General features: G+C 37.9%; 1 protein-coding gene across 1 annotated transcript in view; it reads left to right on the plus strand.

Annotated features, from left to right (window-relative positions):
• engase (endo-beta-N-acetylglucosaminidase) overlaps nt 1–20,498 on the plus strand; it is a 65,688-nt gene extending 45,190 nt beyond the window's left edge. Inside the window, exons 10-14 of the mRNA XM_057861443.1 lie at nt 188–375; nt 3,167–3,306; nt 4,040–4,133; nt 10,607–10,718; nt 17,577–20,498. Of these exons, the coding sequence (XP_057717426.1) occupies nt 188–375; nt 3,167–3,306; nt 4,040–4,133; nt 10,607–10,718; nt 17,577–17,969 (927 nt within the window). The 3' untranslated portion in view covers nt 17,970–20,498. The remainder of the gene's footprint in view (nt 1–187; nt 376–3,166; nt 3,307–4,039; nt 4,134–10,606; nt 10,719–17,576) is intronic.
• The last annotated feature ends 5,589 nt before the right edge of the window (nt 20,499–26,087 follow it).

A 26,087-nucleotide genomic window follows, 5' to 3' on the forward strand; every position in this document is an offset into this window, starting at 1 on the left:
AGGAGCATAAAATATCGCGTGTATTATGAAATAAACATGCTTTTTCGTGTCACAGGCACTTTAAGTTTTTTTCATAGCATAAAAACTTTATTATCTATATTTATTTGCTGCAATCAAATGGTGTATGTTTACATTAGCTGAAAAAAATTGGTTTGTTTGCGACAATTTTATGTCCTTGTGTTTGTAGCATGAAACAAAGAAGAATTGGTTCAACCTTACTGCCCAGGAAATCCAGCCATGGTACTACCACGAGCAATTAGAGGGTCGTGGTTGGATACAGAGCCGTGCTTGCTCAGAGGATGCCTGGAATGGAGGATGTTCACTCCTCATAGATGGTCTCATCCCTGCGATACGCACTTCTCCTGTCTGTGCCAAGTCTGTCCCGATTCTACTCAGCCATACAAAACCTAGCAAAAAGTATGGAATCACCAGTCTCGGAAGAGCACTCACTCAGGCATTTTATTATGTAGAACAAACTCAGATAAAAAAAACTTGAAAAAACTAATTAGTTCAAAAGTGCAACTCTTTGGCATTCAGAAACACTAATAGAAATGAATAAAAAACATTGTTGTGGCCAGTAAATGTTACTTTTATAGACCCTACCCACCGACGTCACAAAACCACGTGCTCGCTGTATGGTTCCGCCCACTTGTCCGTCATTTTGTCTCTGTATTATCATTGGTTTCAATTGATCGAGGAATTTAAAATGCATTTCATGGAAGACCCGGTGCTTTCTGATGCCGTAAACTCACTGGATGTGTTGCATAAAAGGCGTTATGTGGAAAAGCTTCGTTCTATACAGTCGCCAGATCCATATTTGATGCCCAAATCGATGTTTTTCGACCCACTGTCTTCGCCCTGTCTGCCTGACATCTGCTACGCTGATATTTACAATTATCTTGTCCACACAAAATTCTCACGAAAATTTGAAAAACTTCAAGAGCTTGGAGGCTTATAAATACTTCGTTGCTGGTTGGGTGAAACAGGTCCTCGTCCACGAAAATTCGGCAGGAATCTATCTTGTGCTTGGAAAGGTGAGTTACGAAATTTTCAATTCAAAATCTTTTGTTATTGCTAACATCCACTGTCAAGTCTAATGTATTTCATGTCGTTTGTCAATGGAGTTAAGGCTTTTAATGTTTATATGGTTTAGCGATAGCACTCTCACTACATACATACGTGTATGTTGTCGGCGATTAGCCTAGCAATGATCTTAATTGTGGTTATTTGTCAGCCCAAAACCCTCTAAGTATATCTTAAATGCATCTTACCGGATATAAAATGACTACTACATAGTCTGTGGTGATTTTTTGGTGCCCAGTTTTCACGTCGAATTGCAGCCGTCCATTTCGCTCTCCTCTTTGGATCCCTCGGAATACGGTAAAACTTCAAGTCTCTCCTTCCATCTTCTCTGTTAGTGCAACCAACAGCCACACACGCCTTCACCATTTTGATTATTAATGTTAAGGAGCAGAAAAACACGTCGTAAATAGGAGGAATGTACGTAGCCGTAACAGGTTAACACTATGTTTTGACGGACAATTGGGCGGTACCATTCAGGAGAGCGGAGTTGTGACGTCACGTGGGTAGGGTCTATAGAGTAAGTGCTGAGACATAAATATAGAATCCATTCTGAAGAAAAAAACAATAAATCACTCCATTTTGAGTAGAAAATACAGACACACCCAGTCAATTTCCTTTCCTTAATTGGGCCCCTTCCTCAGGTTAGGTCTGCTCGTTAGTCAGCAGTTAAAAACGGTGCAGTTATCACACCTTGGAGGGCTGCTGGACCAAGTGGATTCACAACACTCATCACTCCAACAAGAGGGATTTCTCTTGAGACCAAGGAGAAGATTATCAAACTTCTTGAAGAAGGTAATGCTACAGGTATGGTTGCCAAAGATGTGGGCTGTTCACAGTCAGCTGTATCAAAAATCTGGACCAAGTACAAACAGCATGGCAAGGTTGTTAAAGTTAAGCGTACTGGTAGACCGAGGAAGACATCCAAACGACATGACAAACAACTAAAGGCCATATGTCTTGAAAACAGAAGATGTTACAACAAGACAAATGAAAAAGAAATGGGAGGAAGCTGGAGTCAAGGTATGTGACAGAACTGTGCAAAATCGCCTAAAGAAAATGGGATTTTCATCCAGGAAAGCTAAAAGGAAACCATCATTGACACTTAAACAGAAAAGAACAAGACTGCAATGGGCTCAGGAGAGGCAATCACGGACTGTGAATGACTGGATCAAGGTTATTTTCAGTGATGAGTCAAGAATCTGCATTGGACACGGTGATGATGCTGGAACTTTTGTTTGCTGCCCTTCCAGTGAGATTTACAAAGATGACTGCCTGAAGAAAACATCAAAATTCCCTCAGTCCTTCATGATATAGGGCTGCATGTCAGGCAAAGGCACTGAGGAGATGGCTGTGGTTAAATCGTCAATAAATGCACAAGTTTACGTTGAAATTTTAGACAGCTTTCTTATCCCTTCAATTGAAAATATGTTTGGGGATAATGAAATCATTTTCCAAGATGACAATGCATCATGCTACAAAGATAAAACTGTTATAGCACTCCTTGGAGAAAGACTCATCCAGTCAATGTCATGGCCTGCAAATAGCCCAGATCTCAACCCTATTGAAAACCTGTGGTGGAAATTGGGGAAAAAAATGGTCCACAGCAAATGATCTGGCAACTGCAATCAAAGAGAGTTGGCACCAAATTGATGAAGAATACTCATCAGGTCCATGCCTCAGAGACTGCGAGCTGTCATAAAAGCCAGAGGTGGTGCAACTAAATACTAGAGATGGGTTTTGATTGTTATTTCTTGGTTTGTTTCTCATGATTCCATATATTTTTCCTCAGAATGGTGTGATTCTATGTTTATTTCCCTGCACTTGCTCTATAAAAGTAACATTTACTGACCACCACAATGTTTTTTATTCATTTCTTTTCTGAATGCTAAAGAGTTGCACTTTTGAACTAATTCATTATTTTTTTTTCAAGCTTTTTATCTGACTTTGTTCTACATAATAAAATGTCTGAGTGAGTGCTCGTCCGAGACTGGTGATTCCATACTTACTAGGGGTTGTACATCTTCTGGAGGCATATGGTTGTCCCTTTGATCTTTCCTTTTCTTGTGTTGTATGTGACTGACAGGATCTTCTCCATACACGTGCCTCTGTCTGAGGCACTAGTCAGCTTCGTATACAAGTCATCTTCTCAGGTCACAATTTCGCTGGAGCTCAAAATATCTGATGCTGGTCTTGGCGAAGACATGCATAGCCAGGACATCAAATGTAGGTTTCTGATTCCCCTTGTTTCAAAAACATTATGATCTGGGAATCTGGTTACCAGCTTTAGTCAATATAACCACCTTTCATATTCATGTACAGTATGTATTTATTTGAAGTGTAAGTCGGTTCATGTTCTAAAAAGCTGGAAACGCGTGAATGGGCATGTGTGACAGCATGACTTCAGTCCTCATATCACAAGTCATAATATACATTGATTATACATTTGTCAGTACACACATTTGTCACAGTACTTTATTTGTTTCCGTTTCCTTCAATTGGAGAGACATTTTGAGGGACAAAACTAACATCTTTTTACAGTAGAGGCAGTTTTGGAGGATGGATTGTAGTTATAATTCCTATTAAATACACAGAACATCTGAGCATCCCTATCAAAAGACCACACTGGGGAACAGAAGACATGCATTTTTATGTAGTTGCTATCATAATGAGGTAATATAGGGCTATATGAGCCTCACCCGCAATGCTTTACTCACTCTATTGTATAGACCAGCGGTCTGCAAACTGGTATTTGAAGTCGATTGCAATTAAGGGCTGCATGTTTCAAAGGTTATCTCTGTCTCTCTTTAATTGCTTGACACACAGTCACGCTTCCAATCTGTACAGTTTATGATCAGTCAGTTTTAGAACCCCTGTTTTAGTTTCAGTACCAATAACTGCACTTTTAATTAAGACAAATGTACTAAACATTGTCAAATACATTTTTCCTGGTCTACAGTAAGAAGTGTGTCTCCAGTTCTACTCCATGAAGATGAATTAATTCAGCAGTTTCCCCATCTAAAGGAAAATAAGAATACAACTTGGACCGTCAGGTAAAACAGCTGTTAAGCTCTTTATTTGCGCCTTTGCACAACCTGCTAGCTGGCAAAGAAACAATTGTTTGCAGACTTATACCACACTTCAAACTGCTTGGCCGTCACAACCATCTATCCATTTTGTTTCTACCCACTTGTTCTTGTAAGGATCATGCATCACTAGAACATAAACTGGTCAATTGGTCAGACAGCTACATGACACAACACCACTATAACAGTAAGTCAGTTTCCAAAGTCACTTTTCTTAAATAACAGACCGTTGCAATTTTTTTGTATACAATTTTAAAAGTCAAACTACACTGGTACCTCTACTTACGAATGTCTCTACACACAGAATTTTCAGACCACTACGGAAAATATTGCCTCTTGTTGAGAAAGGAATTTCAGGATATGGAAGGCAAAAAAAGTAGGGTATGGCTGGTACTCGCAGCTCCCAGAGTTTACTGAACTTAACAAATTTATCGCTGCTCTGCCACTGGCTATTGCCTAGCATCTTCCTGGCATGCAATTGGTTAAGGGCGACCACAGACTTCTTGATGTATTGACAGGACACTGGTCACTCGGCTGATTTAATAGGGGCCTATTTTCTTCAAAGCTGACAGAGTTGAAACACAAAGAGCTTTTTCCGTTGAAAACTCTTTTGCTTAAATCCCTGAATTCTTTATAGATATGGACGTAAAACAGTCTTGATTCTTGGTTAATAGCAAATAAACCATGCAGGTAGAGTTTATGTTACGTAAATATTGCGAACTATGAGGCTAGTCAGTAAGGAAATTATCGCTCGCCATGTGTAAACAAAGAGCTTTTTCCATTGAAAATTCTTAAGAATAAATGCTTAAATCCCTGAATTCTTTTTAGATATGTACGCAAAACAGTCTCGATTCTTGGTTAAAAGCAAAAAAAACATGCAGGTAGAATTTATTTTACGTAAATATTGCGAACTATGAGGCTAGTCAGTAAGGAAATTATCGCCTGCCATGTGTAAACAAAGAGCTTTTTCCATTGAAAATCCTTAAGAATAAATGCTTAAATCCCTGAATTCTTTATAGATATGGACGTAAAACAGTCTCGATTCTTGGTTAAAAGCAAAAAAAACCCATGCAGGTAGAATTTATTTTACGTAAATATTACAAACTACGAGGCTAGTTCGTAAGGAAATTATGCTTTTTCCGTTGAAAATTCTTGTCAATAAATGTTTAAATCCCTGAATTCTTTATTGATATGGACGTAAAACAGTCCAATTTTGGTTTAAAGCAAAAATCCAGGCAATTTGCAGCTATTTTATTTAAATATTGCGAAGTATAATGCCAATGCTGTAGTGGCTAATTTTTCCCATTGAGTTTCTTTACAACGTTTCAAAATGCATGCATGGTACGAAAAATATAATTACCTTGAATCCCCCAAAAAATCATTCCTGTTGGTATGCAGTACTGCTTTTATATTTTTTTCAACCTAAATCCAGTCTTACATCGCTGCATTTGACCGACTGCTAATAAATGAAGCAGAGTGTAAGACGACCCCCTTGGGGAAGGCGTGACGCAGTGTGTGACCGAAGTGACCTGTCAGTATAATTATGAAGTCTATGGAGGGACTTCTATTGTATATGTATGTGTGTATCCCAGCGTCCTCTTCTTTCGCCCCTCATGTTCCGACAGCTTTACATGAGTATATTAACTTTTATTATTTATTCTGGGTTTTTTTTACATTATGTGCAACTCCAATGTTATGTTTATTGTGCAATAATCCAACTATAACTGTTATGGTGCGCGTCAGGTGGGAGCTGGCAAGCGTAGTTGTGATCTCAGGCAACGGTACAGGTCAGGGAGGGGGAATCCTGGGACGGGACAAAGATCAGATTAGCCGGGAGTATATATGTCAGTAAATACCCGAGTGCTGGACGTGACTGACGGGAATGCCAAAAGAGTTGGTCTGGCGATGAGCGGCAACGACGATTAGGCTTTTGTAGGCGGCTGAGGTTAATGGCTCTTACCTGTCGCCTCTTCCCCCGGTCTGGTCTCCAGCCTGCAATCAAGGAGCCCCAACAATAACATGTATTTGTTACATGTTTTGATGCATGTCTATCCATTCTAAAAGATTTACATCTGAATTTTGGGGGGGCTTGGAACAAATAGGCCCTAACAGATAGGCACAATTCAACACAAGGCAATTCAAAGTGCTTTACATCACATGACGATCCAGAGCAGAGATAAAATGATTTGTAAAAATCACATTAAATCAAAAGAAAGTTAAAACAAAGACAATTGAAACAGGAAATAAAATCATGCATAACTAGAAACTGCTATTTCTGGAGAAATTACTATGGGGCTTTGCTGTGGTAGATACAATATATTTGGCCCACCCAGGTTGATTTGGGGAAATTTTGGGGACACTTCCTGTTGATTTGAGGACATTTGGAAGACACGTCCTGTTGATATCAGGTCACTTCCTGTCTATTTGGAGACATTTTGGAGAAATGTCTTATTGATATCAAGTCACTTTGTTTTGATATTTCAGACATTTTAGGGACTTGTCCTATTTGATATCAGGACACTTCCTTTTGATTTGGGGACATTTTGGGGACATGTCCTATTGATATCAGGTCGCTACCTTTTGATTAGGGGACACAGGATTTTTTTCCATTGAAAACAAATAGGAAATTTGGACGTATATGGACGTCAAAGGCATCGACTTACATATGCGTCAATGGAATCCAAGTATATTGGCATCACTGGAATTGACATACATGGCTGTCATTGGGGTCTGTGTTACACGGGTGTCAATCCAATGTTAATAACATTGGAAATGAATGGGAAATTTGGATGTGCATGTCAGTCAGTGGCATTGACTTACATATGCGTAAATTGAATCCAAGTACATTGGCATCAATAGAATCGACACACATGGCTGTCAATGCCATCCGTGTACACGGGCATAAATGCCATTGGAAATGAATGGGAAATTTGGATTTACATGGCTGCCATTGGAATCCCATTAGAGGGTTAGGGTTGAATGGGTAATTTTTTGGCAAATTTGGGGGGAACCTTAAGTTTTTTTCCAAAATTCTCTATACAAATTTTATGCCCTTCACTGCCCTGGAATTTTTGATGTCCAAATTATGTGATTTGGTTAAAAATTGTAGGACAAGTAGCGTTTTGGGGGAAAAAAAAAAAGTTTCCCTAAAATCGGTGATTACGGGCGAATGGAAAATTTTTCGGGGTCGTTGGAAAAAGTCCCTGCGTTGCACAAACATTCCGGTGGTTTCGATATTCCAATGGTGCCGTTCAGTAAAATGGTTCGGGCTGGGCTGCGCGGCGCGCCGAAGAAACGCCATTCAAAAAAAAAAAGAATTTTACTATATGGGCCTTTGCGATGCAAAGCCACATATAAAAACATATCATCAACAGAATTAAAAAAAAAAAAACATTTGAAGCAGAAATAGAAATAAAGCAGAAAATGAATAAAAAGTTAATAGTTTGAAATTTGAAATATATGGACAGTTACGAATAGGCTGTAGTAAACAAAAGCGTTTTTAGCCCTGATTTAGAGGCGCTAGCAGTTTGAGCACACTTCAGACCTTCAGGTAACGTGTTCCAGAGGTGAGGAGTATAGTGACTAAATGCTGCCTCACCTTGCTTGGTTCTTGTTCTTGGAAAATAGAGCAGACCGGTTCCAGACGACCTTAGGGGTCGAGATGTTTCATAGGGATCCAACAAATCAAGCATGTACCGTATTGGCCCGAATATAAGACGGCCCTATTTATAAGACGACCCCCTCTTTTTCAAGACTCAAGTTTGAAAAAAGACTTTTTGAACACCAAATTAATTTTTATACAGAAAATAATTACAGTACATCTGAAACAAATGATTATAACAATATATTAGAGAGAAAAAGCATGTTATTTTGCCTCATTCAAATCTTAATATCTAAACATTTAAATATGTAAACTAAAGTGCAATCACATTTGTAAATGAATCGCTTCTGGCTTTTGAAATGTAAATAAACCAATCTATTGTGATAAAACAACAAAATTGCAATAACTGCATTAACCTTCAAAGTGAAGTCTAACTGTAACTGTAGTCTTGAAACGAATCTGAATAAGAAAACCATTGCGATAAAATAATGCAAACTGGTTAAACTTGAGAGTAGCTGAGATCTGTCATGACAGAACATCGCTTCAATGATTTCTGGCGCCATCTAGCGTCTTGAATGGGTATAATGTCTAGACCCCGAATATAAGATGACCCCCACTTTTTTCAGTCTTATTTCAATGCAAAAAAACACCATCTTATATTTGGGCCAATACGGTATTTTGGTCCACGGCCATTAAGTGTTTTGTAGACAAGCTGTAGTATTATATAGTCTATCCTTTGACTTACTGGAAGCCAATGTAACAATTTCATAACCTGTGTAATATGGTCCTGTTTCCTTGTTTTTGTAAGAACTCTGGCAGCAGAATTCTGTACTAGTTGCAGCTTCCTGACCAATTTTTTATTAAGACCTCTAAATATACTGTTGCAATAGTCCAATCTACTGAAAATGAATCCATGCATAAGTTTTTTTCATGTCTTGTTTAGTCAGAAGCCCATTAATTCTGGCTATATTTTTTAGGTGGTAAAAAGCAGATTTAGTGAGATGGCTGTAAAAATTTTAGGTCAGAGTCAATAATTAGGCCAAGATTTCTGATTTGATTTGTAGCTGTAAGTGAAATTGTGCCAATGTGCGTGCTAATCTTTAACCTTTCCTTTTTTTGGCCCAAAAATGATCACTTCTGTCTTCCCAACAATACCTGGAGAAAATTCTGGCACATCCATTCATTGATTTAATGAATGCATTTACTCAGGGAGACTAATGGACTATAATCATGCAGGGACACAGAAATGTAGAGTGCCATTTGTTTGTGCTACGTTTTTGCTGTAAAAAAAAAAAACTTGTTTGTTCCGCTATCGTTTTATAGATTTTGAGATATTAATTTCGAGTGATGACGTCAATCGCAGAGACTCCGTCGCGGCTGACAAAGTGTACCAACTCTCTCAATAACAGAGGGGTGCTCCATCAACTAGCGCAAATGTAACACAAACGAATGGCACCCCTTCGGGTCCATATTGCAGTAATTGGGGGGGATTGAGATATTCATTTCTAGTGATGACTTGTCTCGTGCGCCCTAAAAAAAGGTTAGGGGGTTCGGTACCTGTTTGACTGGGAGAGGTACAAACCTGAGGAGATTTCCTGATTCTGCTCCTCGCTCCTGGATCCTCGACCCTGCCATGATTCACAACTTCCACTCGCGAATAGTCAAAATCATATTGAGACTAACTTAGACTAAATATCAATATACAATATAGTATATCCCAATGTGGTCCTTGTCAATTAAGTGCAAGTAATTTTATTTTATTCCATTTCAGTGAACAGTGGCTCAATCAATCAATCAATCATTAAATAAAATACGTTTTCCTTCACCTGGTTCATGAAAAAAAGAATTAAAAAAATTAAATAAATACTGTTGAACAACTGTTGAACGGCCAATATTATCGGTAGCCGATAAAAGCCTTTTAAAGTGATATCGGATAATATCGACACCAGTTTTTCATTATTGGTTTTGGGCCAATATGCGTGTTGCCTTCAAAGTGAATGTAAAAGCCTTCTGCCTTTGTTCAAGGGCTGGTCACAGCTTTGCACAGCAGTTATGCTTATTGACCATTAGATGTTCCCAAACTAAAATGCTTAGTGAATTGTTATGCGAGCAAACCATTTTAGAGATGTGACTGAAAATTCGACCGAAAATAGCTAAAAATTAATTTCGGTTTTCGGTTTTGATGCCCGAAAGTTTACCACCGAATACAGTGGTGCAATATAGGCATTTTGTCCTTAACTTCAGTTGAATGTGTTCTCTTATTTTTCACAGAATGTTTATTGAAATATCATGAAGTTGTAACATTTTTCATTATTAAAATATCCAGTGGGGCATCACAATACAGTTAGCCTTAACACTGTATTTTAAGTCCATACAACCACATATATCGGATTTTTTTTAGTCTGATTATATCAGGATATCGGTTATAAAAATATTATTGCAAGTATTATTGCATTATCCCAAAACTACTTACAATTTGTGTGTGTGAAACTATCTGCAGATGGGTATTAAATTAGTTTGAAGTGGCATTAAATGAGATTTGTGGATACATAATTTAGGAACTCTGAATATATACTGTACAATGTATATAAACACACACACAATATTGGTGTTTGGCACATGTATTTTTTACACATTACTTACAGAAATTATCCATTATGTATCCATTTTTTTTTCACCTTTTTTTTTTTTTTTTTTAAGAAATCATACAGATCCATTCAGTATTGTAACACATAATGAATGCACTCTTGAGTTATAATAGTTTTGTTCACCTATTTAGATGCATAATTTATATATGACTTTATTCAGTCCAATTTGTCTCTCTGTTCCCATGGCCTAGGTATTCTAAATTGGATCTGCAAGGTTGTATTCTTAGAGAAATTGGTGTTAACATCCAGCTGGTTGGAGAGCCTAGTGACACAACCTTCAGCTGCAGGATGGGAGAAATAATGGTGAGAATGTCAGTTGAATTGTCTTTTTTTGGCCAAAAATATATTGAACTAATGCAACCTCTTGCAAAAATGAAGGGATCACCGGTCTCAAAGGATGTTCACTCATTTGTTTAATTGTGTAGAGAGAAAAAAAAGCAGATCGTTGACATCATTCAAACCTATACATGATTAAACTTGACAGTTTTAATTTAGCACAGTTAGTACATGAACCTAAGGCTGTCTGATTAATCGATTTTGAACTGAAACAGACTTTCACGGTTAAAACGATGTTAAAAATGTTCAAATTGCTATGTTAGAGTTTCACTACCGCACTATTTTGGTTTATCTAAGATGCTGTAGTTTCCTCTTCATTTCTGCTTCCTCCCACAAAAGTGCACTGTCTTAAAATACAAAAACAACAACAACCATAGCTACTGGCGATTCTGCTACTTCTTCCCAGCCAACTTTGGAAACAAATTGCATTATGCCATGAGTAAGTGTATTATCTCCTTATTTACTTAAAGAATTGTTGTATATGTAGAAGAATGGCAGTGGACTGTCGAATAAAAGATGCAGCCTTGAAACGTTCAACTCTTCCTCGTTTACTTTGAATGTACACTTTCTTGTTCAACACAACGACAGACAGTAATATAGCGCCACATCTAGTTGAGTGTATCTTGCACTATAAAACTGTCAATAGTAACAGTATGCAAGGTGGCAATCACCTTGTCTAAACAAACACAAATATGCACCCCAGTGAAGGTAAAAAAAACAGAAAGATCCCTTTGGCACCGCATCTTTACAAAAGATGTCAGGCCAGATACATTATTGGGCCAGTGAATAATGTGCATATAGATTCAACTTCCAAATGTAGACCTATGCATTTTGTCAAAATATTTCATTGTATTAAAACAAAAAAGAACATGGGATTCTTTCAGTTACTGTAATCTCGTAGCAGCAATCTTGACAGACTTTTCCTGCTGAGTGTGCATTATCATCACCTAGTTGGAGTGGTCCTTGTAGATGCTACAAAATAATGTTTTGTTTTTATAATTAGCAAAAATACTCACTTGCCCAATAACTTTTCTTGAATGATGTATCCATTAATCTTATGTGATGTTTTTAATCAAAATAACTAGAGCAAAGACAGGAGAGGCTAAAGATTCAGAGCCTCACCTGCATATTAAAAAATATATCCAAATTTAAATTCGGGGTGTGATGATACACACAAGTCACGGTTCAGTACGTATGGGGGTTCAGTTCAGCGCAACATGAAAAGCAAAAAGGCTATTTTTCCTCACAGCGTTGGAAAGGTCAAGTTTGTATACCGTTACACTGTGAAATCGGTGAAATTTAGAAACAAAAAAAAAGTAAAAAGTGTGACCTACGTTTTTTTTTTTTTTTTTTTTTAGTTCAATTCAATCAGCTAATATAGGCATCTTTTATGTGAAAGATGTTATAGAATGTACAATTTAATAATGCATAGAACGTGAAAAGTAACGTCAGCTACGCTCCTGAGTAACTAATTACACCTACAATGATGTAACTGAGTTACTAACTCAATTACCTTTTGGGAGAACTAATTTGTAACTGTAACTAATTAGTTTTTTAAAGTAAGATTAACAACACTGGTCTTAAATTTGGCTTGTTGAACCCTGTTTAAGAGAACAATGGCATTAATAAATGTTGTGATTACAGTCTTGGCCAAAAGTATTAGCACCCCTGCAATTCTGTCAGATAATGCTCAATTTCTCCCAGAAAATGATTGCAATTACAAATGCCTTGTTAGTAATATCTTCATTTATTTTGCTTGCAATGAAAACTCACATAAGAGAATGACAAAAAAATTAAATCATTACCATTTTACACAAAACTCCAAAAATTGGCCGGACAAAAGTCTTGGCACCCTCAGCCTAATACAGTGGTACCTCTTAAGGGTGTAATGATACATGTAATAATATTGATCCGTTTTGATTCGTGGTGCTCGGTTCGGAATGGACGCGTATCTAACGAGTTTCTGACGTAATATAACCCTTACTTTTTGAGGCTGTGAGTCGATTGGGTTACAGTTTCTTTGTGTCGATTATATTTACTCCGTCTTCTCTACTATAATGAGGACCATCATGGTAGGACAGTATAGTATAACCCAGAAACGTCAACGGTGCGACAACGTGGCCGCCGGGAGAACGCAGTGAAACGCGGGCGTTAAAAGTCAATCAGCCAATGCACACCAGTCGCAGTGCGGCCACGTGTTAGATGCATCCCAGAAGCGGCTCAACGCGATGTACGGGAAAAGAACGGCAGAGTTTATTATTTGACACAAGACGCGGCCCTCCTGCGTCAATACTACTACCGGTAGCTAGGATCGGGCCGGAAGTCACTCGTGTAAAAATACGGTGGATCCGGTCGATTTTCAAACTAATATGCAATCGTGACCTACTTTTTGAGTCCATCAGATCTCTTGAGTGGTAGATCGGGGCACAGTTGACTTGTCTTTGTTGATGTACTGCTGTCTTCTCTGCTATATTAATAACCAACACGGCCCCGTGTTCAGTACAAAACCCTCCTACCACAACAAAACAAGTAGGAACTAATATTCACATAGGAACTAAAGTTATACGACATAAAATATACAATATAAATGAATACTACATCACATTTGTAATATATAAACACATGATAAAATAAATAATAGCCCATTTAAATAAAATAAATTGTAATGAGCTAAAACACCTGTAATTAAATAATAAGAATAATACACACATCCTGCTTACACAATTAAATTTATTAATTTGTGTGTGGCGCTTTAACTTAAGAAAATCTACCAATAAAGCTTTTGAAAACCGTTCATAAGAAAAAAAAAACGATTCATTGAGGCATTATATTTGTAAAATACATGTTAAAATCTTTGTCATTGGGATTGCTTTTCTCTTTAGCACAGGACTTTTTTTCTTCCTTTCAGAAAGAAAGCTGACCAATACGCGGGGTCTGAAAGGCAAATTGTTGTTAGATTATCTTTAAATACCCGCTACTTTTTTAGCAGAATTCTAGCTTTGTATATGCTAATGTTCCTATTGTTGAAAGCACAAAAGTATGTAATAAAAAACTAGCACATTTCTATTTTGCATTTTGTTTTCTTACTGTACCGAAAATGAACCGAACCGTGACCTCAAAACCGAAGTACGTACCGAACCAAGATTTTTGTGTACTGTTACCCCCTAGTACTTCTACATACAAAGTTCATTCGTTCCAGGACCTTGTTTGTAAATCAAAATGGTCGTATGTCGAGCTGGATTTCCCCATAGGAATACATTATAATTCCATTAATTTGTTCCACAGCCCAAAAACCTACACTAAATCCTCAATAAATACTGCTGTGACTATTACATATGGCAATTACACATAGCAAAACAAATAAGTTATAAGTAAAATTTGAATAATATAATAATAAGAATTAATAATTATTGCTGTAAATAATGTGACGAATCGGATTCTAATGTGGCGGACTTTTTTTGCTGTACCTGAACGCCCCGCCGGGATGACGTCACATTGAGCGAGGTCAGTGCGGTTGAGGTAATACTTTCGTTGTCTTGACAGCACAGTCAACTGCGGCGGACAATAGCCGTTTTTTGTTGGATAAGTTCTTAAATAAATGATAAAAACGTGACGGAGCTGGCGATTTCGTTGGCAATGTTACTACAATTATATTTGTCACCTTAACTAATAAAGGCGAGCTAACGGTGGTCGGAAGAGGACCGTGGAGTTGTATTGTTGAGCTAGTTCACAGATGCGCACCCCACGCTCACATTTTTCTATAATTTGCAGCTTCATTTCAAAGGTAAGCGTCACTTTTTTTGAAACCTGTTTTGAAACTGTTTTTTTTTAAACACTGTTGATTTCTCACACAAGAAAATCCGCCGTGGGTTCTATTGCGGTGCTGTCATATCGTCGTATTTCGAGCTTGTCGTCGGATGTAGAAACAAATGGCGAGTCAAATTTTACATCGGATGTCGAAAAGACCGTGTGTCGAAGCGATCGTATGTTGAGGTACCACTGTACTTGATAGCACAACCTTTAGACAAAATAATTGCGAACAACTGCTTTCGGTATCCATCAATGAGTTTCTTACAATACTCTGCTTGAATTTTACACCATTCTTCTTTAGCCAACTGCTCCAGGTCTCTGTGATTTGAAGAGTGCCTTCTCCAAACTGCCATTTTCAGATCTCTCCACAGGTGTTCTGGGGGATTCAGGTCTGGACTGATTGCTGGCCACTTTAGAAGTCTCCAGTGCTTTCTCTTAAACTATTTTCTAGTGCTTTTTGAAGTGTGTTTTGGGTCATTGTCCTGCTGGAAGACCCATGACCTCTGAGGGAGACCCAGCTTTCTGACACTGGGCCCTACATTATGCTGCAAAATTTGTTGGTAGTCTTCAGACTTCATAATGCCATGCACACGGTCAAACAGTCCAGTGCCAAAGGCAGCAAAACAACCCCAAAACATCAGGGAACCTCTACCATGTTTGACTGTGGGGACCGTGTCCTTTTCTTTGAAGGCCTCGTTTTTTTTTCCTGTAAACTCAATATTGATGCCTTTTCCCAAAAAGCTCTACTTTTGTCTGATCTGACCAGAGAACATTCTTCCAAAACGTTTTTGGCTTTCTCAGGTAAGTTTTGGCAAACTCCAGCCTGGCTTTTTTATTTCTGTGGGTCAGAAGTGGGGTCTTCCTGGGTACCCTATTACAGTCTCCCTTGTCATTCAGACGCCAACGGACTGTACGGATTGACACTGTTGTACCCTCGGACTGCAGGACAGCTTGAACTTGTTTGGATGTTAGTTGAGGTTCTCTATTCACCATCCACACAATCTTTTGTTGAAATGTCTAGTCAATTTTTCTTTTCCGTCCACATCTAGGGAGTTTAGCCACAGTGCCATGGTCTTTACACTTATTGATGACACTGCGCACAGTAGACACAGGGACATTCAGGTCTTTGGAGCTGAACTTGTAGACTTGAGATTGCAGACGCTTCCTCACAATTTTGCTTCTCAAGTCCTCAGACAGTTCTTTGGTCTTCTTTCTTTTCTTCATGCTCATTGTGGTACACACAAGGACACAGAACAGAGGTTGAATCATCTTTAGTCCATTTTAACTGGCTGCACATGTGATTTAGTTATTGCCACCACCTGTTATGTGCCACAGGTAAGTAACAAGTGTTGTTAATTACAAAAATTAGAGAAGTATCACATGATTTTTCAAAGGATGCCAATACTTTTGTCCGGCCCTCTTGTGGAGTGTTGTGTAAAATGTAAGCCTGTCGCAATATGCAATAATTCCATTTATCGCACGGTGAATAAAAATGAACGTGGTAATTTTCATGCTGCGATTTATCGCCTCATGTGCACGCGTGCGGCTGACGTACTGTTTAAAGTTTGGCTTCCTTGTTACCAACTACACAAAATGCATTTTCATTCTGGGTCCGGCAAAAAATAGCGCCGGAGCCAATCTGTTTCCATTATATCCTATTGTTCAACATATACCAGCTGCGACAGTGCTCTGGATTGACTGCGGACCATCTCCGGCATTCCGGAGCCCGCCGGATTGTTTAGGCTATTTTTTATTTTTGCCGGAGACGCATCCGTCAAAATGGGTGGAGCCGGGCCTGAAGTCAACAGCCCAGTTGCTTATTCACAGTTTAACCGGCGAACATGGACGAAGAACGCTCCATCATGGAGGTGGAAAGTCACAAAGTGATTTATGAAACAGCAGATCATCATTATAAGGACAAAATTAAAAAGGAAGCTGTATGGTCTACTATTATGTGTGTTTTTCAAATACACGATGTGCTGACAACTTTGTTTTTTATTAACACACGGCGCTAATAACACTTCCCCAACCTGTGGCTCTCTAGTCTGCAGGCTGTGTGTGTAGAGACACTGCCTGTCTCACTGCCGCGTCACTTGAACAAAACAACGTCATCGTTGCGTGCGCTTCATGGTGCCTCGGAAAACATCCAATCACAATATTACACATGGAACACCATAGCAGAAGGTATGAGGGGAAAAGTTTTCATTTGCCTAGATCATGGGTGTCCAAACCTGTCCTCAAGGGCCGCTGTGGGTCAGGGTTTTTGTTCCTACCAATCGAGCACAGACAGTTTAACCAATGAAGTTTGTGCTAAAACAAACAGCACCTGACTGCAATCAACTGACTACACTTGTGAGACACCAGATTGGTGAAAAGATGTCGTCTTGTTTTGTAGGAATGAAATCCAGCATCCACTGCGGCACCACAGTTTGGACACCACTGGCCTAGATGCTTAAGTTATTAAGTGCAATTTTATTTTTTTCTTGAAAAAAGACATTTTATTTATTCTGTCTTTGTGCGGTACTAAAATTGTTGTCTTTTACTTAAAAGAGGCATGGTCTATTGTTTTTAGTTGTGATTTCTGAAAAAGTATTTTTTAATTTAAGAGTAAACATTTATCGTTTTTAAAAGGGTAAACTTGATCTATTAATATATAGTGTATTCTCACTGTGTTATTGTAAATTGGTTAAAAAAAAAAAAGGGGGGGGGGTGCAATAATATCGCAATAATTTATGAGATAAATTATCGCACACTAAAATTTGTTATCGCGACAGGCCTAGTAAAATGACAATGATTTTTTTTTTCCCCATTCTCCATGCTTGTGTTTTTTTATTGCAAGCAAAATAAATGAAGGTATTACTACCAAAGCATTTGTAATTGCAATTTTCTGGGAGAAATTGAGCATTATCTGACAGAATTGCAGGGGTGCCAATACTTTTGGCTAGCACTATATCGATTTTGAATCTGTCCCCAAAGCTCATTTTGATGATTTCATTGTTATGTTTTTCCCCAAAGTTCCTGGATACAGCCAGTCTACACGCGGCCCCTGAGTGTGTCCAAGAGTTTTCTATTTACGACATCGTGTGGCTGCGTGGTGCTGGTGCATCTTCCCATTCTACTTCCTGCTGTTTGTATCTCAATGCAACGTTACAATGGAAGTACCCGACCAAGCTTGTACGCCATTTTAAGGTGTACTGCCGCCAGCTGAAAGCTCCAAATAGTCAAATCCCCGAAGACGAACTGGTTGCGGTGGGCCGAGCATATTCTCAACTTTATAGAATAACCGAGCTCCCGGTGCCTGAACCGCCGGGCCAGCTGGAACTTCTGGTGGAACCAGTAACTTGGAATGGATTCCAACTCCCAATGAGGTGTTGGGGGAGAAGAAGTGTCAATTACACTGAGACTTAATGTGAAAACTTGTTAAATCCCAAAATAACGATGATGATTACACATTTTAAAGTATACTGTATAAATGCTCTTTATGTTACTGTATATAGTATACTGAATGAACATAACCATATACTTCACTATCAGTTGACCGGGAACGGAGGTCGGGGCCAATTCATAGGGGCCTATTTTCAAAAACTTAAAATACAACTATTTTTAAAAAAAAAATCACCAAATGAAGACAGAGATAATCACCTATATTTTCAGGATCCATAGCAATATTTAACATATCAGATCATCTTTTGCCCAAAATAGCAACTTAATTTTTTAGCGCAAGTTTTCAACAGCCAATAAATCACTTAATTGTCACATCAGAAACTTAATACTTGAGGAACGCATGCAGAATCATCTTAATTTGACTCAACAAAAGCAAAATTTGCATTTTTCTATATACATTCACAACTTGTTTAGGTTGAATTCTGTTGTTACTATTGCCGCAGCAAGTCTTGTCGGCTATCTGGCCCTCATGATTTTTAGATTGAAATGTTACATAAAGTAAAACGCGTAAAAAAAAAATTGTATGGACCAGAAATGTCTAAACTACTTTTTGGCAAAGCTAGTAACTGTTGCTAGGGGCGTCAAACTCCCGCCTCCATGTCACTCATGCTAGACACATGTAAATAGTTTAGGAACGAGATGTCTACTAAGCCAAACCAAATTCTGACCGAAAATGATGTCCCTGGTGCCAAAATCACTGGTAAAGATGTGGAAGAACATACAAATGTTCAGTTAAAGAGATTGCTTGAGTGTAGAGGGCTGAAAAAGAGCTGACCTGATCCAGAGGTAGCTTTTTATCAACACCCTTTTTTTTTTCTTCCTAACATTGCCTTCCCATAGACTTTATTATATATTATGAAATCTAAAATAACTATACAGTATGGTTACGTACCTTGCAATTTATTAAAATTATTGTATTGAAATGTTACTTAAAGTAAAACATAAAAGCTGATTGTTTTTTAATATGGACGCAGAAATGTCAAAAATAAAATTTAGATACAAAATCCAACATGGCCAGCGTAGCTAAACAAAAAGCTTTTTCTGTTGAAAAATCTTGTGAATAAATGCTTAAATCACTGAATTCTTTATAGATATGGATGTAAAACAGTCTCGAATCTTGGTTAAAAGCAAAATAATGTGCAGGTAGCATTTATTTTGCGTAAATATTGCAAAGAATGAGGAGTGTCGGTTATGAAAATTAGCTGCCTCTGTGTGTAAACAAAGTCTTGTGAATAAATGCTTATACAACTGAATTCTTTATAGATACGGAGGTAAAACAGTCTTAAATCTTCGTTAAAAGCAACAACAACAACAACAACAACAAAAACGTGCAGATAGCATTTATTTCGAGGCCTAAATATTGCGAACAATGAAGCTAGTCGGTTACGAAAATTTGCCGCCTCAGTGTGTAAACAAATTAGAAAAGTCTTGTGAATAAATGCTTAAATCACTGAATTCTTTATAGATATGGACGTAAAACAGTCTTAAATCTTGGTTAAAAACAACAACAAAAACGCGCTGATAGCATTTATTTTGTGTAAATATTGCGAACAATGAAGCTAGTCAGTTCGGAAAGTTAGCCCACGCGATGTGTAAGCAAAGAGCTTTTTCCGTGAAAATTCTTGTGAATAAAACCTTAAATCCCTGAATTCTTTTATAGATATGGATATAAAACGGTCTTGAATTTAGGTTAAAAACAAAAACAAAAAAAACGTGCAGGTAGCATTTGTTTTGCGTAAACATTGCGAACAATGAGGCTAATCAGTTACGAAAATTAGCCGCTTCCATGTGTAAACAAGAAAATTGTGAATAAATGCTTAAATTACTGAATTCTTTATAGATGTGGATGTAAAACAGTCTCGATTCTTGGTTAAAGGGAAAAACCAGGCAGTTGGCAGTTATTTTACATAAATATTGCGAGGTATGGAGCGGCTAATTTCTCCAATTGATTAATTTCACAACGTTTCAAAACGCATGCATGGTACAAAAAATATAATAATTACCTTGAATCCTCGAAAACATCCCTCCTGAGACAATCCTTCCTGTTTGTCCGCGGTACAGCTTTTGTACTTTTTCAAAAATCCAAGCTTAAATGCGGCTTGGACATGAGTGTATGCTGTCTTCAACTGACTATTACTAAATGAAGCGGAGCCCCGTACGGGAAGCCTTGACGCAGAGAATGACGAAGTGTCAGGTCAATAGGTATTTAAGTGTATGGCCTTACACCACTGACATTCTCCTGTTTCAAAGAGCTATCCTTTACCACCATATGCCCTACAAATGTACTGTACTTGATGAATTTAAGTGGACTAGACAAGGAATTGAAATACGCTGTTGTTTATATAACCGCATATTTCAAGCGAATTCCTTATCTAGTCAGCTTAAATGTGAATGAATTCGCCTATGTTATGTAACATATTTTTGTATTTGAAGTATTTTTGTTCAATTTTTACACTACTTTCTGTAGGCGACAAAACTTTTGTCTTGCCAAAATTTGACCTTTATGTCTTCATTAAATGATATATTTGTTTCACTGAAAAAATATTTATTTTTGTACATTCAACATCATTTGGGAGGGTCTTAGCTTTCATATGAGCCATTTCTGAAACCAATTGAATAATTAAAAGTCAGGTTATTAGCAATTGTTTCTACAAAATGGATAAGCGACAAGACTTTTGTCAGGGACTGTATATTAAGAGGACCAATTTATTAATACGATTTGTTGTTTGGTAGAAAAAAAATATTCAACATCAAAATAGTGTAACGTCGCTTACTGTAATATATATATGACAATCAGATTTACACTACATCAGTACTTCTCAAATAGTGGGGCACGATGCGATGCTGGGGGGGTTGTGTGTGTGTGTGGGGGGCGACTAATAAAAAAAGAAAAATAATAAATAAAATGGTCGGGGTTATTTTCAACCAAGGGCGTAGGTTTGGTCTCAACATTGGTAGGGACGGTAAACAGTGTAACCTGCATGTACAATTTTTGCTGGAGACGGGACATTAATAAGACCAAACAGATTTGGTGAAAAGGGGTCAGGGATACATTTCTCAAGAATATGAGCCTAATTAATTAATTGGCTAAATGATCAATACAAAATAAATCTGCATTGACTTATACTTTCATGTGCATTGGTCAGGTGATACACCGCTCGATTCAAACCTTTGTTTTCAATGCAAAAAATAAACATTTGTCTTATGACCGATCAACATTGTCTAAATAAAGAAATGATCAATTATTATTGAAAAAAAAGTCTTAGTCAGGGACTAACAAAAATAAAAATTGAGCCTTCCTTCAGGTAAAACACTACTGCTTTTGCACACAAGCACAGCCAAACTCGACAAAAAATGAAAGCTCTTTTGGGCTGCTCTAAGACCACGTAAATACAGTATAATAAAAATTGGGGGGTAAACCTCAGTTCACTATATTTCTCACAGTTTAGTTAAGGTTAACAGTCGAAAAACACATATAGGACACTTCTCTATACGCAGCTTCCTACTAGAATTTTTCCGGTTAGCAAATTCACACAGTTTAATGTGATGCTTACTCTGATGCAGGTCGAACTTCCAATAGCAAAATGACTGGCGTGTTCCCTACCTCCACAACAATGACGTCTTTTTACATAACTTACAGTGGCTGCTGCTGCTGCTGCTGGCCCAAAAAAAACTTCTAATGTCACTCCTCTTCGAAGGGGGCGTGGGAAGGCTGCATATTGTTTACATGTTGTATTTCTGTCGTGTTTGGGTGAGTGGGGGTGTGCAAGTGTGTGTGTGTGTGTGGGGGGGGGGGTAGGGGTCATCAGCCAATCAAACGTGTTTGAGGGGGGGAAATAGAATGGCACATTCAGCAAGTGAAATGGGATAAACAGAAGTCTGAATATAATGAAAATAATGTACTTAATAAAAGTAGGATCAATTCTATCCTTACAACATATGGGAAGACAATCTAAATTACCTATATAACTGAAGTCATTATATAATGCAAATTAGGTTGCTTAAAAGTTGGTGGGGACAATTTGAGCATCCTGAAAAGTTGGTAGTGTTATGTCCCTACGGTCCCTATGCAAACCTACGCCCTTGCTTTCAACACAAGCATACAGTCTCTTGGTCCTTATAGCCTTGGGGTTCAAAGAGAAACTTAAATCGTCCAAATATAAAGAAAACATTTTGCCAAAAACATGAACATTTGGTCTTTGGTTTACATACTTTACACAGTGAATGTGGAATTTTGCCAATATTAAGATAAAATGTATAACATATCTTTTATCTATTTCTAGTTTTTCAATGTTAGCCAAACAAAATATGTCTAAAAACTAATTTCTATGAGGGCTCAACTTTGGAGTTGCTAAAATTGTTCAAGTCAACCCAAAATATGTGAGCGTATGTACATTCCCAAAATAAATGGGAGACAGTTTCCTCTGCATTGGCACAAAAAGAACATAACGTATCAATATTAATTTTAGATTTTACCATTGTTATTACAGGATAACACCTTTGAGGTATTTTGAGTGTGATTTCTTTATTTCTCAATAGATATTTTCTCGGCAAAAGCCAAGTATATTTGCATTCAACATTTTCATATAAATCATTCCAATAATAACTTGGAATCTCCCTTTGAAGAAGGCCTCTCAAACAATTGTTTGAGCCTTCAGAGCTTAATAATGCAGATTCAGAGGTTTTATTTGTCATTGACACCAGCTCTCACAAGATGAGAACAGATGCAACGAAATTCCGTTCGATGAGTGAGCATCGGGCCGCTGCAGACTTTGTTCTGCAGCAAATATTTGTTAAATGTCATTTCTTTGTGTTACAGGTCAAACTAAGTCTATAAAATAAAAAGTGAAATGTATCCCCCCGCACACACACATATAGGTATCTAATATATATATATATATATATATATATCAGGGGTTGCGCTAGACATTTTCGTTGTCTGTCATTTTGACTGACAGGGTCATAAAAATCCGGTCATAGTCTATTTTTAACCGTCATCTAAAATTTTTAAAATGATAATGATGACATATTCAATAGTATTTAGTTTTCATTCATTTTTAATTAATATTGTAACGCTTGCTTGGCGGCGAAAAATTAGACACGGAAGTCGTGGTATTTTTCTCCCTTTTTACTCTGCTTACCGCCAACAACTCCGCCCCCCCCAAAAAAGAGGCAACGATATAGACCCCAATCACCAACGTCACACAATGATCTTAATTGTGGTTGTCAGCCCAAAATCTTCTAAATATATATTAAATGCATCTTACCAGATATAGAATGACTACTACATAGTCTGTGGTGATCGTTTGGTGCCCAGATTTCTTGTCGAATTACAGCGGTCCATCTTGCTCTCATCTTCGGGTCTCTCAGAATACGGTAGAACTTCAAGTCTCTCCGTCTATCTTCTCTGTTACAGCAACCAACCGCCACACACGCCTTCACCATTTTGATTATTAATATTAACGAGCAGAAAAACACGCCGTAATAGGAGGCATGTACGTAGCGGTAATGTGTAAACATAACGAGCTGACACACAATATGGCGGCTCCAGTCATGGGGGCGGAGTTGTGACGTCATGTGATTGGGGTCTATACACAGGCCGCAATCTTGTCCATCAATTGGATGACGCGCTGGCACACCGGGTGCACCAATAAGAACCTCGCGTTGATGTGTCAATCACGGTGCCGCCGCCAGACCCCGATGACGCTACAATATTCTGACAGAAGAGCCAACGACGTCATGCATTAAGAGAGACAATAGCTAATTAATATGCTAACTCGCCACCCTGTGGTCTGGGGTGTGAATTGCAACCTGTCAAAATGACGGACGGACTTCAGTTTTTTCCGTCACCGTTTTAAAAAACCGGTCAACGACGGAAAATATCCGGTTAACGCGACCCCTGATATATATATATATATATATATATATATATATATATATATATATATATTAGGGCTGTCAAACGATTAAAAATTTTAATCGAGTTAATTACAGCTTAAAAATTAATTGTAATTAATCGCAATTTATCGCAATTCAAACCATCTATAAAATATGCCATATTTTTCTGTAAATTATTGTTGGAATGGAAAGATAAGACACAAGATGGATATATACATTCAACATACGGTACATAAGGACTATTTGTTTATTATAACAATAAATCAAAAAGATGGCATTAACATTATTAACATTCTGTTAAAGCGATCCATGGATAGAAAGACTTGTAGTTCTTAAAAGAAAAATGTTAGTACAAGTTAGAGAAATTTTATATTAAAACCCCTCTTAATGTTTTCGTTTTAATAAAATTTGTAAAATTTTCAATCAAAAAATAAACTAGTAGCCCGCCATTGTTGATGTCAATAATTACTTACACAATGCTCATAGATGATGCAGCCTATAAAATCAGTCACACCCAAGCGCCAGCAGAGGGCGGCAAACTCCATAAAACACAACAAGTGAGCGTTTCACTGTGTACTGTCATTTAAATCTCTCTGAGCGGGGCATCTGCGTTAATTGCGTCAAATATTTTAACGTGATTAATTTAAAAAATTAATTAACGCCCGTTAACGCGATAATTTTGACAGCCCTAATATATATATATATGTGTGTATATATATATATGTATATATATATGTATATATATATATACATATACATACATACATACATACATATATGTGTGTGTGTATATACAGTGCCTTGCAAAAGTATTCGGCCCCCTTGAATCTTGCAAACTTTCGCCACATTTCAGGCTTCAAACATAAAGATATGAAATTTTTATTTTTTTGTCAAGAATCAACAACAAGTGGGACACAATCGTGAAGTGGAACAACATTTATTGGATAATTTAAACTTTTTTAACAAATAAAAAACTGAAAAGTGGGGCGTGCAATATTATTCGGCCCCTTTACTTTCAGTGCAGCAAACTCACTCCAGAAGTTCACTGAGGATCTCTGAATGATCCAATGTTGTCCTAAATGACCGATGATGATAAATAGAATCGCCCTGTGTGTAATCAAGTCTCCGTATAAATGCACCTGCTCTATGATAGTCTCAGGGTTCTGTTTAAAGTGCAGAGAGCATTATGAAAACCAAGGAACACACCAGGCAGGTCCAAGATACTGTTGTGGAGAAGTTTAAAGCCGGATTTGGATACAAAAAAATTTCCCAAGCTTTAAACATCTCAAGGAGCACTGTGCAAGCCATCATATTGAAATGGAAGGATCTGATGGAACCATCAGACCACTGCAAATCTACCAAGACCCGGCCGTCCTTCCAAACTTTCTTCTCAAACAAGGAGAAAACTGATCAGAGATGCAGCCAAGAGGCCCATGATCACTCTGGATGAACTGCAGAGATCTACAGCTGAGGTGGGAGAGTCTGTCCATAGGCCAACAATCAGTCGTACACTGCACAAATCTGGCCTTTATGGAAGAGTGACAAGAAGAAAGCCATTTCTCAAAGATATCCATAAAAAGTCTCGTTTAAAGTTTGCCACAAGCTACCTGGGAGACACACCAAACATGTGGAAGAAGGTGCTCTGGTCAGATGAAACCAAAATGGAACTTTTTGGCCACAATGCAAAACGATATGTTTGGCATAAAAGCAACACAGCTCATCACCCTGAACACACCATCCCCACTGTCAAACATGGTGGTGGCAGCATCATGGTTTGGGCCTGCTTTTCTTCAGCAGGGACAGGGAAGATGGTTAAAATTGACGGGAAGATGGATGCAGCCAAATACAGGAACATTCTGGAAGAAAACCTGTTGGTATCTGCACAAGACCTGAGACTGGGACGGAGATTTATCTTCCAACAGGACAATGATCCAAAACATAAAGCCAAATCTACAATGGAATGGTTCAAAAATACACGTATCCAGGTGTTAGAATGGCCAAGTCAAAGTCCAGACCTGAATCCAATCGAGAATCTGTGGAAAGAGCTCAAGACTGCTGTTCACAAACACTCTCCATCCAACCTCACTGAGCTCGAGCTGTTTTGCAAGGAAGAATGGGCAGGAATGTCAGTCTCTCGATGTGCAAAACTGATAGAAACATACCCCAAGCAACTTGCAGCTGTAA

This window comes from Corythoichthys intestinalis, chromosome 16 (assembly GCF_030265065.1).
Source record: "Corythoichthys intestinalis isolate RoL2023-P3 chromosome 16, ASM3026506v1, whole genome shotgun sequence".
In the NCBI taxonomy this organism is placed as follows: Eukaryota; Metazoa; Chordata; class Actinopteri; order Syngnathiformes; family Syngnathidae; genus Corythoichthys; species Corythoichthys intestinalis.